General features: G+C 48.9%; 1 protein-coding gene across 1 annotated transcript; it reads left to right on the forward strand.

Moving 5' to 3' along the window:
- The first annotated feature begins 11376 nt into the window (after positions 1-11376).
- LOC119350402 lies at positions 11377-13778 on the forward strand. The gene is made up of 4 exons (XM_037618252.1): positions 11377-11479; positions 11562-13066; positions 13182-13310; positions 13399-13778. Exons 1-3 carry the CDS (start codon positions 11377-11379, stop codon positions 13290-13292), a joined length of 1719 nt encoding a protein of 572 aa, XP_037474149.1. The 3' UTR covers positions 13293-13310; positions 13399-13778.
- The last annotated feature ends 1146 nt before the right edge of the window (positions 13779-14924 follow it).

The following is a 14924-nucleotide window of genomic DNA, read 5'->3' on the forward strand; positions in this document are numbered from 1 at the left end:
TACTAGCGTTCTGTCCTCTACAGCATTCACTTATAGCTATGTCTTCAAGTTGAATCTTTTGAACTAAGTGAATGTGATCGGACCCTAATCTCTCTATGCTTACTATCTCAAACTCTATCTGTCCAAATCATATGCATTCTATTGAAACTGTCGAATGTCTTCTCTGCATCCTTGTCAGCAGAAGACCCAGAGACAAAACATCAAGTCCTATTTAAATTGTCGATATCCGGAGAAGCCGGAATGAACATCCGACATACTTGGCGGGCGTGGGAACGTGGGACAATTCTAAGTATGTTGCATGCTTGCCACGTACCCCTCAGATGTGAACCGCCAGGGGCACCAGCGTAATTGCGATGTGTCTCTCACCTACTTATAAATACTTGTCCCCTGCGGTAAATAAATCCTTCTTCCACCTCTCCACCTCCGTCAAAACCCTAGCGCCACCGCTAGCTCGCGACAACGCCGGCGACAAAGCGCTTAGCTGCCGCGACTTCTCCGACGCCGTCCTCACGCCGGCCGCGGACATCGTCCTCTCCGCCGTCGCTATAGGTGTCCTCCGTCGCCAAGTTAGGGCACGGTGGGCTGAACTGCTCGGTCTCTCATTCTTCCCATCTAGCAGTTCGTCGTGCGGTAATTATAACTCTATTTTTACCACCTTTTTGATCTTCATAGATTCATCCTACTTACCGAAAGTAGTTTCTGCCTACTCAATGTTAGATCTATTCTATCTGCATCTCATAATGCCTAGTCTATTCACTTAGATTTCCTATCTAGTTTGGTTCCTCACTTGTACTTATTCACGGATTGGTACAAATCTGGAACCAACTCACCACATATAAGTGAATGTCTTTGCATCATGAGGTCAATGTCTTCAAACTGATTTATCTTCAAAATCTTCTGAGAATGCATATGACCTCTTCCCCTTCCCTCGCATCTCTAATGCTGTCATAGGTACATGTCCGTGGGAGAATCCATTGGTTCTCATAGTCTGCATTTGTTTGCAGAATACTTATAGCATCATATCAATTCTCCTGAAGCCAGTTCCTGCTTGACCAGCAAGCGTAAATCTCTGAAGCCTCTGAACGTATTGAAGCCATTCAGCTTGAAGTTCATGGCTGCAGAAAAATCAGTCAGGAAGGGTGGCAGACAGCGTCGTGGGGGAACTTCGAAGGATCTGCCTGAGGATCTGGCAGAAATGTATAAAACAGATCCTGAAGAAGATTACAATCAGTGCAAGACTCGAATCCAATGGATTCGACGCTATTGGGCTGGACAGTGGTACAAGTACAAGTTCATCACCCAGGAGTACGCAGAGAAAAATGCTATCAAGAGCCCTTGGGGTGATATTCTCTATCGAGGCCTTCCCCCCAAGAACAAAGCTGAAGCCATTGCGCAAGAATTCTATCCTTGCATGGTCCATGGGCCACAGCCTGAAGAAGTCGACCCATCATCATTGCTCTGGTATCGCGACGACAATCTCTTCAAGTGCAACTTCCAGTTTGCTATGTCTTCAGCAAAGGAAAACAAGAAGTCATGGGGATTAGACTTCAATCCTGGTCCCTCTGCTCCCCGTGAGGATGGGACACGTGAAGCTGAAGAGAATAGAATTGGCCCCTTTGCAAACCTTGATGGTCTCATCTCCTATGTCTTGGTTCATGGTGCCAGAGTGGATCGTTCCAACAATGATGCTGATTCTGATGAAGCCCCTACTCCTACTCCAAGGCCAAAGAAGCCAAAGAAGGTTAAGGCTTCATCATCAGCCGCACCTCCAAAAGCTTCTCGTGTGAAGCCATTGGCCACTGCACCTCCTGAAGCCAGTGTGCAGTCTAAAGATCAATCCCGTATCTCCAAGAAGACAGAGAAGAAAAAGCAACTTGTCAGGCATACTGATCAATCCTTGACACCTGCCGCCATTCTGCGTGAAGAACCCATTGATCTGTCAAGTGATGAAGATCTTGCGGATGATACTCTTGAGCAGCTGATAAAGAGCAAGGAAGAAGCAGAAATCTTCAACAACTTGCCTCTCTTTGATGTGGCCATCATCCACAATTTTATTGATGAGTGGTTCGACACCCCCAACGTCAGCTTTGAAGACTTACATCTTCCAATTGGCCTCAGCGTCTCTTTCAATGGCGCCATTGCTTCTGAGCTAGCTCTCGCTCAGCGAATCATTGAGCTCAAGAACAAGATTAAATATGAGAAGGCTCAATTCAAGAAGCATATGGCCAAGCTGAGTGTTCAAGACGTCAGGAACTTTAAGGTCATGATGCATGAGCTTAAAGAAGCTTTTCTAAAGAAGCGCCAAGAAGCTCAAGGCTCTCGTGAGCGCATGAAGAGTTTGGCTGATAAGTGTGTGCTTGCCTACAATGAGGCTGAGAAGCACAAGTCACTTGGCCGTCCTGGCATTGACCCCAGGATGGCAGCAAAGAAAAAGAAGAAGCTTACTGCTGATCAGCCTGCGCATTCAAGCCAAGAAGCTCCACGCATTATCTTCCCAAGTAGCATGACTGGCTCGAAGCCAAAGGTCACCACAACCGCTTCAGAACAGAAGAAGACGAGGGCTGCAGAGGCAGAAGCCAGAAAGAGGAAGAATACCGAAGCCTCTGATGCCGCTCCCTCCAAGAAGAAGCGCAAGACCAAGAAGAATCGGGCTGCTTCCACAGAGCCCCTTTTTGTTGAACCCATATCAGTGATTCATCCTGCATCTGCATCCCAAGAACTTCACATGACTGTCCATGAGCCTGCTTCCACAGAGGCTCCTGAAGTTGAAGATATTCCAGCAGCTGAACCCACCGCTGCTGAAGACATTGGTCATCATGACAATGTTGAAGATGATGAAGTTCTTCCTCAGATCGAATACAATGTGGTATCATCGCCTCTTCGTACGAACAGCGAACTCATCAGCATTGATCGTCCTCTGACGCCAATTACACAGGATGATTCATGGGTTGATCGCCCGCAAGAACAAGACTCCCCCAACACTCCCCAACAACAACAAGTCACAACATCCGTACAAGCTTAAGAGGATGAGGGCCTGCCAACTCCATCTCTAAAAGCGTCGCCAGTACTTCAAAGGCTTCGGAAAGGACCAAGGCCTCAAGCTCCTCTTCCGAGCGTTCCAGAAGGAGAAGTGCATCATCAACCTGTTGCACGTCAAGTGTTTTCAGAAGCCACTCCTGCTGTGAATGTCTCTGCGTCTGAAGCACCTGCCGCTGAAGACAATCCGGCTGCATCAACCGATGAAGAACGTCAAGAAGAACGTGTCTCTACTCCCCCCCATTCCTGAAGAAATAGTTCATGAAGTGAATGTGTCAATGCCTGACCCTCCAGCTCCTCAAGTGGAGGTTGAAAATCCTGAAGCTGCCACAACCAACGCAGGTGAAGCCGATGACATTGTCATGGCTGAAGCTAATGAGGCCACTGCACCTGAAGCTAATGAGGCAACTGCTCCTGAAGCACCTGTTGTGCAGCCTGAAGCCTCAGTTGCTACCACTGCTCCTGTTCCGCCACCAAGGCCCTATACAATTGAGCAGGCATATAACCACGGAGAGCTAACAACAGTCAGATGGCCTGTTCTGGTCCCTCCGCCTAATTTCTCTGGTCCTCAATTTGACTATCATGTTGAGCATAGGCGTCAAGTCCAGAAGCCCAAGCCAAGACTGCCAAAGGTTTCCTGGTACTGCCACCGCTGTCGGGTCCTTCAATGCTAATGGCTTCAAGAGCCACAACACATTCTTTGATAGCTCGAAGAACCCATACACGAAGCCAAGAATTGCATCAGATCGGTTCTGGAGCCATCAGCAGCGAAGCTATTACTCCTGTGTTATGTATCATCAAGGGCGCATCTTCCCTCATATGCGTCTCGACACTGAAGCCATTACTGGACTCCCCTGCTTAGAAGAAGCACTTGACTGCTTTCGTGATGCTGGGCTGCTCAGTTTTGTCACAGATAAAGAACACTGGAATGAAGAACTATTGCTTCAATTCTATGCCACACTGCACATTCGCGGCTACAACAGAGATACAAAGACTTGGGTTCTCGAGTGGATGACCGGAAACGTTCATCATGAAGCCAAAGCTATGGATATCATCGAGCTTACAGGCATGTCCACTCCTGGAGAACTCTATGAACCTGGCTGTCAACAACATCGCAATGCCCTGGAAAGCATCTTTCATAGGCCTGAACCCAATATGAGTCAGATGCTGAGCATGATGAAGCCTTTGCCCCGTGATGCTGAATATCCAACAGAGTTCTTTGTTGAAGACCTTGAGTATCTGCCACGCACCATATATCACATCATCAGGCGGGCTCTATGGCCTATCAAAGGACATTCATCAGCGGCAAAGCTTGAAGGAGCTATGAAGACTTTGGTCTTCTACATTTTCAATGGCATCAGCTTCAATGCACAGGATTTCTTCATCAGACAACTTGTTGCCTCCGGCTCTGATCTCTTTGGTCTGAAGTTTTATGCTCCATGGGTCATGCGCCTCATAAAGCGACACTTTACTGTCAACTATCAACCTTATGCTCGCAATCATATGATTTTTCTACCTGAGGTTGATATGTCGGTTGAAGCTATCTATCCTGACCCTGCCAAGAAGCCTCTTTGTCTTCAGAATGCCGAGCACCAAAGCTTCACTCAACCCATTGAAGGTGTTCAAGCAGCTACACGAATCTATCCATTGGCTGGAAATACTCGTCTTCCTCATCGAGCACCTACTGAAGCCACTGAAAGCACCATTGCCCAAAGGCCTCGGAAGCTTTCTCGCGTTCTCAATGATCGAGAACTTCTTGTGGCCCTTCATCAGAAACAGGATAAACATCACTTTTGGCTCAAGAGACAGATGCAAAGCCTCTTGGTGGATGTCAATCGCATTCGCAACCTTGCCACCAAGAATGCCTTTGTTGCTCACGAAACTTGCCGGCGATCATGGAAGAGTTTGACCCTGCTTAGTGCTGAAGCAGATCTTCAAGACGATGGCTTCAATGAAAGATTTTAGTTTGACACCACTCCTCCACGGAATGCTGTCTTACGAAGAACTCCATCTTTTGAAGACTCTGAATATTCTTCCTCCACGGCAACGGTAAATGCCAGAGTGATCAATGATGAAGATGATGCTACTTCACCACCTCCTACTACTACTGCACGCATCGACACTGCACCAAGTTCATCTGCACCGCCACCCAACGACAACAACCCTGCTGCTTCACCTACTCATCAAGAAGACGAGTAGATGCTCTATGTCTTCAAACCTTTTTGGTCATTACTGACAAAAGGGGGAGAAGCGTATGAGTTGATAGTCTTCAAGCGGGTTCATATGGGCGGTTGCGTTATATTTTGCCTCGTGCTTACAACTCTTGCATTTTGAAACATTTGGTTCTCTGAGTTGTAACACTTAAACTTGATGGTCGTCTGCTACTTATTTGCATTTCCATGTGCGATGATAACTTCCGCACTTAGATCATCCTGCAGACGTCCATTTTTCATTATGCATGTCATCCTATATGCTATATCATTTCGTGCATGATGAATTATCTTCATAAGTTGAAGTGGATCTCCACAAGTACAACCTGCCATGTGCATTTGCATTCCAAAAGCAAAATTATTTATATGCACATCTTCAGGGGGAGCCCTTGCTACTTATGAAGACAAATTCTTATCCTTTACAATTTCACATACTTTATCCCTGTTGAAAACTTCAACCAGTTTGTCATCAATCACCAAAAAGGGGGAGATTGTAAGTGCATCTAGTGCCACCCCTAGTTGGTTTTGGAGTATTGACGACAAAGTTGGTTGAGGGACTAATGCGTTTGTGAGAATTGCAGGATAACGTAGGTAGTGTCCCTCATTGATTCGGTTTACCTACCGGAGATGACCCCTAAAAATGTATGAAGACATTGAAGACAATGGTGGTGTGTGAAGATATTCACACTGAAGTCTATGACATGAGAAGACATTGAGTGAAGACTATGGAGCGCGAAGACTGAGTGGTTTCGTTGTTTCCTTTTCTTCTTTGTTGAGTCATAGGAACCACCGTACTGTTAAGTGGGGTCCAAGTGAACTAAGTCAGAGTGACTGAAGTGATGCTAAACCCAAATCCTATGTCTTCGAGCGAAGACAATGAGAGCAAACTTATCCAGAGTTGGATGAGTCAGCTTTGCTTGTAGCCCAAGTAAAGTTGCCGTGTGTGTTTGAAATCTGACCATTGGAACACGTGTTAGTTCCTTAGTGACCCAGGGTCATTTCGGACAAATCATGTCGGGTTGCCTAGTGGCTATAAATAGCCCACCCCTACACCATAAATTGGTGGCTGCTCAGAGTTAGTATACGGATTTTGTCGTTTGAGAGCAACCCACCTCGAAGCATTTGAGAGAGAGAGAAATCCTTGCGAGGACAAAGCCCAAACACCCAGAGCCAAGAGTGTTAGGAATCACTGAAGTCTTTCTGTCTGTGTGACCTGAAGACTTATTACACTTGAGGACTGTGTATCCTCCAGCCGGTTAGGCATCGCGTTCTGAGCATCCAAGAGTCATTGTGGATTGCCGGGTGAACGAAGTCTGTGAAGGTTTGGAAGTCTACCTTGAAGACTTACCAGAGTGATTGGGCGGGGACTAAGTGTCCTTAGCTCAAGGGGAATAAGGTGAAGACACAGTCTTCTGAGTTGAATCTCAGCCTCCCTAACCAGACGTACAGTTGTCACAGCAACTGGAACTGGTCCAACAAATCTTGTGTCTTCAACAAGCAACTGTTTCTATCTCTTCCCTCCTTTACTTTGAGTTTGTCTTCGTGAAGTCATTGCTTATCGTCTTATCTGATTGACTTCATTGCTTGGCTACTATTGTTGATTGGCTTCATACTATCTTCCATCCTGATCCTACTACCTAGCTGCTATTAATCTTCAAACGTTAATGCTATTGCATATTTGATTATGGCTTGCTTGTTGTAGTTTATCTTCCGCTACATATCAATTAGGTTGTTTCTATTGTTTGTCTTCGAAACTTCCATGTTTTCAAGACTTTCCTAAAAATCGCCTATTCACCCCCCTCTAGTCGATAACTAGCACTTTCAACCACAGATAAGCACGACAAGACATACATCAAGTGTTCTCAAATCCTTAAAGACTCAATCTGATAAGATAACTTCAAAGGGAAAACTCAATCCATTACAAGGGAGTAGAGGGGGAGAAACATCATAAGATCCAACTATAATAGAAAAGCTCGCGATACATTAAGATCGTGCCAAATCAAGAACACGAGAGAGAGAGAGAGAGAGAGAGAGATCAAACACATAGCTACTGGTATATACCCTCAGCCCTGAGGGTGAACTACTCCCTCCTCGTCATGGAGAGCGCCGGGATGATGAAGAAGGCCACCGGTGAGGGATTCCCCCTCCAGCTGGGTGTCGGAACAGGGTCCCGATTGGTTTTTGGTGGCTACAGAGGCTTGCGGCGGCGGAACTCTCGATCTCTTGTGATCCTCGATGTTTTTAGGGTATATGGACATATATAGGCGAAAGAAGTCGGTCAGGGGAGCCACGATGGGCCCACGAGGGTGGGGGCGCGGCCAGGGGGTAGGGCGCGCCTCCCTGCCTCGTGGCTTCCTCGAAGCTTCCCTGACGTCTACTACAAGTCTCCTGGATTGCTTCTGTTCCAAAAATAACTCTCCCAAAGGTTTCATTCCGTTTGGACTCCGTTTGATATTCCTTTTTTGCGAAACACTGAAATAGGCAAAAACAGCAATCTGGGCTGGGCCTCCGGTTAATAGGTTGGTCCCAAAAAATAATATAAAAGTGTATAGTAAAGCCCATTAAACATCCATTTCAGATAATATAATAGCATGAATACTTCATAAATTATAGATATGTTGGAGACGTATCAGACTCCTAGTCCAAGTAGGATTTGCCCCCCCCCCCCTTTCCTTTTTTCCATCGGAGGGAAAGGTAAGGGAGAGAGAGGGGGAAGGAAAGAGGGGGGCTGGGCGCCTCCCCTAGTCCAATTTAGTTTGGGCAAGGGCAGGGGAGCCCCTCTCACTTGGCCCTTTCTCCTCTACTCCAATAAGGCACACTAGGCCCAATACTTCTCCCGAGGGGTTCCGGTAACCTCCCGGTACTCCGGAAAAATGCCCGAACCACTCGAAACCATTCTGATGTCCAAATTCAATCTTCCAATATATGAACCTTTACCTCTCGACCATTTCGAGACTCCTTGTCATGTCCGTGATCTCATCCGGGACTCCAAACAAACTTCGGTACATCAAATCACATAACTCATATTACAAATTGTCATCGAACGTTAAGCGTGCAGACCCTACGGGTTTGAGAACTATGTAGACATGACCGAGACACATCTCCGGTCAATAACCAGTAGCGGAACCTGGATGCTCATATAGGCTCCTACATATTCTATGAAGATCTTTATCGGTCAAACCGCATAACAACATACGTTGTTCCCTTTGTCATCGGTATGTTACTTACCCAAGATTCGATCGTCGGTATCATCATACCTAGTTCAATCTCGTATCCAGCAAGTCTCTTTACTCGTTCCGTACTGCATCATCCCACAACTAACTCATTAGTCACATTGCTTGCAAGGCTTATAGTGATGTGCATTACCAAGAGGGCCCAGAGATACCTCTCTGATACACGGAGTGACAAATCCTAATCTCGATCTATGCCAACCCGACAAACACCTTTGGAGACACCTGTAGAGCACCTTTATAATCACCCTTTTACGTTGTGATGTTTGGTAGCACACAAAGTGTTCCTCCGGTATTCGGGAGTTGAATAATCTCATAGTCTGACGAACTTGTATAAGTCATGAAGAAAGCAGTAGCAATGAAACTAACAGGATCATAATGCTAAGCTAACGGATGGGTCATGTCCATCACATCATTCTCCTAATGATGTGATCCCGTTCATCAAATGACAACACATGTCTATGGTTAGGAAACATAACCATCTTTGATTAACGAGCTAGTCAAGTAGAGGCATACTAGGGACTATATGTTTTGTCTATGTATTCACACATGTACTAAGTTTCCGGTTAATACAATTATAGCATGAATAATAAAAATTTATCATGAAATAAGGAAATAAATAATAACTTTATTATTTCCTCTAGGGCATATTTCCTTCAATTTTTAATACGGTGTTTCGGTATGCCGCCATTCTTGGGTCCTTTGCGTCGAACTTTCCATTGACCTAGGAAATTGCGAGGTTCGAATCACCGCGCACCTCGAGGCGTTGTATACCCATGGAGAGAGCCATGCAAAGATCGTGTAGGAGCGCCTCATATTCGGCTGCGTTGTTGGAGTCCGTATACATGATTTGTAACACGTAGCGGACTGTGTCCCCGGTGGGGGATGTCAAGATGATGCAAGCCCCCAGTCCGTCTAGAATTTTGGAACCATCAAAGTACATAGTATAGTTGGAGTATGAATTGTACTCTTTAATTAGGAAGTTCGGCTTCCGTCCATTCGGCGACAAAGTCGGCCAGCACCTGAGATTTAATAGCCTGACGTGGCTTGTCTGCTATTTCGAATGGCAAAAGTTCGATGGACCATTTGGCTATGCGGCCAGTGGCGTCCATGTTGTTGATAATGTCGTTAAGTGGTACTTCCGATGCCACTGTGATCAAACACTCTTGAAAATAGTGTCGTAGTTTTCGGGACGCCATGAAGACCGTATAGGCTACCTTTTGGTAGTGGTGGTATCAGGATTTGCATGGTGTAAGGACCTCCAATACATAATAGACTGGTTTCTAGGTGGGGAATTTATGTCCCTCTTCTCCTTGTTCAATGACGAGTACGACACTGACTACCTGGCTGGTTGCCTAGATATACAGCAGCATAGGCTCACCAACGCCTGGGGCAGCAAGAATTGGGTTGCTTGCGAGTAGGGCCTTGATTTCTTCCAATCTGGATGTGGCAGAATTCGTCCATTAAAAGCTATCAGTGTGTCTTAGTAGCTTCTAGAGTGGTAATGATTTTTCTCCTAATCTGGAGATGAAGCGCCTCAAGGTCGTGACGCACCCTGCTAGTTTTTGACATGCTTTAACTCGGTTGGTATAGCCAATTGTGACAAGGCTCTTATCTTAGCTGGGTTTGCTTCAATTCCTCTATGGGAAACAATGAACCCTATCAATTTTCCGGCTGGAACGCCGAAGACACATTTCTTCGAATTGAGTTGTATGTTGTATGTCGTATGTCCGGAGGTTTTCGAAAGTGAGGCGAAGATCGTCAACTAGTGTTTCGACATGTTTTTTCTTGATGACCACGTCGTCCACATATGCTTCGACTGTTTTGCCGATTTGTTTTTCGAAGCATGTCTGAATCATACATTGGTAAGTGGCCCCGGCGTTTTTGAGTCCGAAGGGCATAGTGTTGAAGCAGAAAGGGCCATACAGGGTGATGAACGCTGTCGAAGCCTGATCTGATTCCTTCATTTTAATATTATCGTATCATGAAGCCTCATAATGGATATTAAGCATGCAATGAGTGCCTTCCCTGAATGCAAGATCGTCCATGTGAACCGATGCAGAAACAGGTTGGCGCATCAGCTAGCTGCGCTCAACAGAAGAAGTGGAGATCAGATGCTGCTAGCAGACGTACCGACTAGTCTACGAGCTATGATGGAAGCTGAATGTACTAGTCTTACATGAGTAGCGTTGTCTACTCTACATCTCAAAAAAAGAAAAAAGAAAAGAGAAAACCCGACTATGTGAGCTAGGTGCATGGAAAAAAGAAGGCCCGGCTCACTCCATATTATGAAACTTCACACCTTAAATCCTCCTGATCAATTAATGAAAAAATAGCGGAGTAGAATTAACTCTGTCGTACTATATCAGGTTTGTAATGGAAAAGACAAGACCCGCCTCACTTTCATATTATGAAACTTCATACCCTAAAAATCCTCTCAGATGAATGGAAAAATGGATTGAATAATTCATGAGCCTTCTTTGGTGTGCGATGACCTAACAAAACCCTTAAATCCCCTCGATCAATTAACAAAAAAAACGGTGATTACTTCACATGGGGCGAAACCCAGAACCTAAATGTTACTTTTCGGCCTACACACAGGGTTTTGCTTGTACATATAATTCTCACTAAATTTAAATGCATACTTTTTTTCCTTCCTTTGCAACGCACGGCATAGATGCTAGTACTTTATAGTTTATACAGTTTTGCTAGAACTCATCTAGATGAGATATAATTTGGCTACTTTATAAAGCACATCATGTGTCCAATCGCTTGTGCGTGCATGATAAGGCGTGTCGTGCACGAGTATGCACGAAGTGCATAAATACGCCCCGATGAATCTAGTCTAGAGTGGCTCCATGCATGCGAGTTCATCCCCTTCGTCTGTTCGCTGCATCGGCATGAACCCGCACGACACCACCGTACCGGCCAGATCCAAGAAAGGCGAACATGCCATTGACCAGGCCACGGCGCCGGCACAAATGTGTCGACTTCTCCTTTGCCGTTTGCCACGAACGCACACCTGCCCTTCTCAGACAAACGAACAAAACGACCTGACCACCGTTAGCACACTAGCCACTTTTAGCAACTCGTCGATCAAGCCTGGCCATTGCGATCGATCACGACGAGGTCGTTGGAATGAGGGGCGGGGGAGGGGCCGGCGATAAGCAGCCGGCCAACGGCATGCATGGCGGCGCCGGCGGTGCCTCAGCCGGCAAGCCCAGGTCTTATTTCCTCTACGGCATCCTCCTCTACGTCGTCCTGCCCGTGCTGTTCCTGTACATGGTCGTCGCCGCGATCTCGCCGATCTACAACCCGCGGTGCTCGCCGGAGGGCGCCGGCGCCATGGTGCATTTCGTGGTGGCCAATCCGAATGCATCCTCGTCAAACACTTCCATGAGGTCCCCGATGGTGTCGGCGGACGAGGCGCCCACCGGGCTGCGGCACATCGTGTTCGGCATCGGCGCCTCGTCGGCGCTGTGGGAGAGCCGTAAGGAGTACATCAAGCTGTGGTGGCGGCCGGGGCGGATGCGAGGGTTCGTGTGGATGGACAAGCCCGTGGAGGAGTTCTACTCCAAGAGCTCGCGCACGGGGCTCCCGGCGATCATGGTCAGCTCGGACACGTCCAAGTTCCCGTACACGCACGGGGCCGGCAGCCGGTCGGCGCTGCGGATCTCCCGCATTGTCTCGGAGAGCTACCGCCTCGGCCTCCCGGGGGTCCGGTGGTTCGTCATGGGCGACGACGACACGGTGTTCCTCCCGGAGAACCTGGTGCACGTGCTGTCCCGGTACGACCACACGCAGCCGTACTACATCGGGTCGCCATCCGAGAGCCACATCCAGAACCTCATCTTCTCGTACGGTATGGCGTTCGGCGGCGGCGGCTTCGCCATCAGCCGCGCGCTGGCCGAGGAGCTGGCCAAGATGCAGGACGGGTGCCTGCACCGGTACCCGGCGCTGTACGGCAGCGACGACCGCATCCACGCGTGCATGTCGGAGCTGGGCGTGCCCCTGACGCGCCACCCGGGGTTCCACCAGTGCGACCTGTGGGGCGACGTGCTGGGCCTCCTGGGCGCGCACCCCGTGGCGCCGCTGGTGACGCTGCACCACCTCGACTTCCTGGAGCCGGTGTTCCCGACGACGCCGTCGCGGGCCGGGGCGCTGCGGAAGCTGTACGACGGGCCCGTGCGGCTCGACTCGGCGGCGGTGGCCCAGCAGTCGGTGTGCTACGACGGGGAGCACCAGTGGACGGTGTCGGTGTCGTGGGGGTTCGCGGTGATGGTGGTGCGCGGGGTGCTGTCGCCGCGGGAGATGGAGACGCCGGTGCGGTCGTTCCTCAATTGGTACCGGCGCGCCGACTACACGGCCTACTCGTTCAACACGCGGCCCGTGGCGCGGCAGCCGTGCCAGAAGCCCAACGTGTACTACATGCGCGACTCGCGGATGGACCGGCGCCGGAACGTGACGGTCACGGAATACGAGCGGCACCGCGTGAAGCCGCCGCCCTGCCGATGGCGCATCGCCGACCCGGCCGCGCTCCTCGACCACATCGTCGTCCTCAAGAAGCCCGACCCCGATCTCTGGAAAAGGGTAAGTACATTACCCATGCGCGCTGCTTTTGCTTCTCCCTTTCCATTCTTGAAACACGATACACATTTTTGGTCGTTAATTCACGAGTTCATTGCTGCCGTTGCCAATCGCGCAGTCTCCGAGGAGAAATTGCTGCAAGGTGCTGTCGTCGCCGAAGAAGGGGGAAAACCGGTCGATGACGATCAACGTCGGGATGTGCAGAGAAGGCGAGTTCGCCAAGATTTAGCTGACTGGCCGGGATTGGGTTGGTGCTCTGCTCTCAACTCAGTTAGCTTCATATTCTGCATGTACGTACGTACCTTGACCTTTGGCCATGTTGCTTGTGCATGCAGTGGGACTGGTTAAACAGGGGAGGAGGAGAGATAATAGCGGTGGCGGAATAGGTCCCGGCCGGAGCGGGAAACGAAGGCCCAGCCAAGATTGTTACTCAAGAGGACGGGACAAAAGTAGCTCGTTAATTAGCCTTGTCGATCCGCCGGGTTGGTCAGACTCGGATGGTGCTGAACTGCTGACTGGTAGTTGTACACCGCGACGGCGCATGCATGCATGAGATGTGAGGATGATATGCGACGGAGTCTGTGTAGAATAGGAAGCGCCGGGAGGTTCCTTTGTGCTTTTGGTGTAAGCTATGTTCCATCGTGCAGAGGAGCACGGCCGACTTGAATTAGCAGAAACAATTGTGTTTAATTGTTGGTTGAGGAAAACAAAAGGACCGCACAAAGAGATTGGATAATACCAGCAGGAGAATATCACATGATACCAACACTTATACGCTCCCATGATATGTTAGGTGAAAGTAGCAGGAATCGATCTATTGCATGGTGTATTTGTTCTCAATCTCGATCACAAGCAAAATACACGAATGAAAGAGGAATTGATATGAGCCTAGGGTTCTAGCCACCGCCGCCAAGCCGTGATCCATTGGATGCCTCTCTCCATCGGCAGCTCTGGTTAAGTAGGTGGTTGGTTGGGCTTCACTTGGTCCAGTCAGGCCCATAGACGCGGGTGTTGGCCTTGATCGCACGCTGGGGTCGGCCTCCTTCCGGGCCAGCGCTGTGGGCAGGTGGGTCCGGCATGTCAGTGGTGCTGACATCCCTCCCTCCTTGTGTCGAGGCTTGCCCCCAAGCCTCTGCGTGAGGGAAGCGCGCCTGGAGGGCCGCTTTATCTTCCCAAGTTGAGTCCATCTTGTCGCCCTGAGACCAGCGAATCTTGACCTGCTCGACCATGCCGCCCACCCCCTTGCGCCAACGTGACTGCAGCACTTGCACAAGCACTGCCAACATGTCTTGGTCAATAGGTAGAACTGTAGTAGCTTCTGTACCTGGTAGGAGTGCACGCCGGAGCATCGACACATGGAAGACCGGGTGTACGGTAGCGTCCGAAGGTAACTGGAGCTTTTAGGCGACGTCGTTGATCTTAGCAATGATTGGGAAAGGTCCGAAGAATTTGAAGGAGAGCTTGTGGTTGGCACGTGGTGCCAGCGACGTTTGAATGTATGGCTGTAGTTTGAGGAATACCTTGTCGCCCACATCAAATTGGCGCCGGGAACGCTTCTTGTCTGCTTGGTCTTTCATGCATTGGCGAGCGCGGCTCAGGTGTTGTTGAAGTAGTTGCTGCACTACTTGGTGCTCCTCCAGCCAAGATTGCAGAGCCAGTACCGAGCATGACGATGTTGTTGTTATACCACAGTGCCTGGGTTCGTGACCGAAGAGGGCCTTGAAGGGGGTCATCCCGATCGCTGAGTGATGGGTAGAATTGTACTAGAACTGGGCAAGTGGGATCCAGAAACTCCAGCGCCTGGGACAAGTGTGCGTGAAGCAACGCAGATAAGTTTCAAGGCACTGGTTGACTCTCTCCG

The sequence above is a fragment of the Triticum dicoccoides genome, chromosome 1B, assembly GCF_002162155.2.
Source record: "Triticum dicoccoides isolate Atlit2015 ecotype Zavitan chromosome 1B, WEW_v2.0, whole genome shotgun sequence".
Taxonomy (NCBI): Eukaryota; Viridiplantae; Streptophyta; class Magnoliopsida; order Poales; family Poaceae; genus Triticum; species Triticum dicoccoides.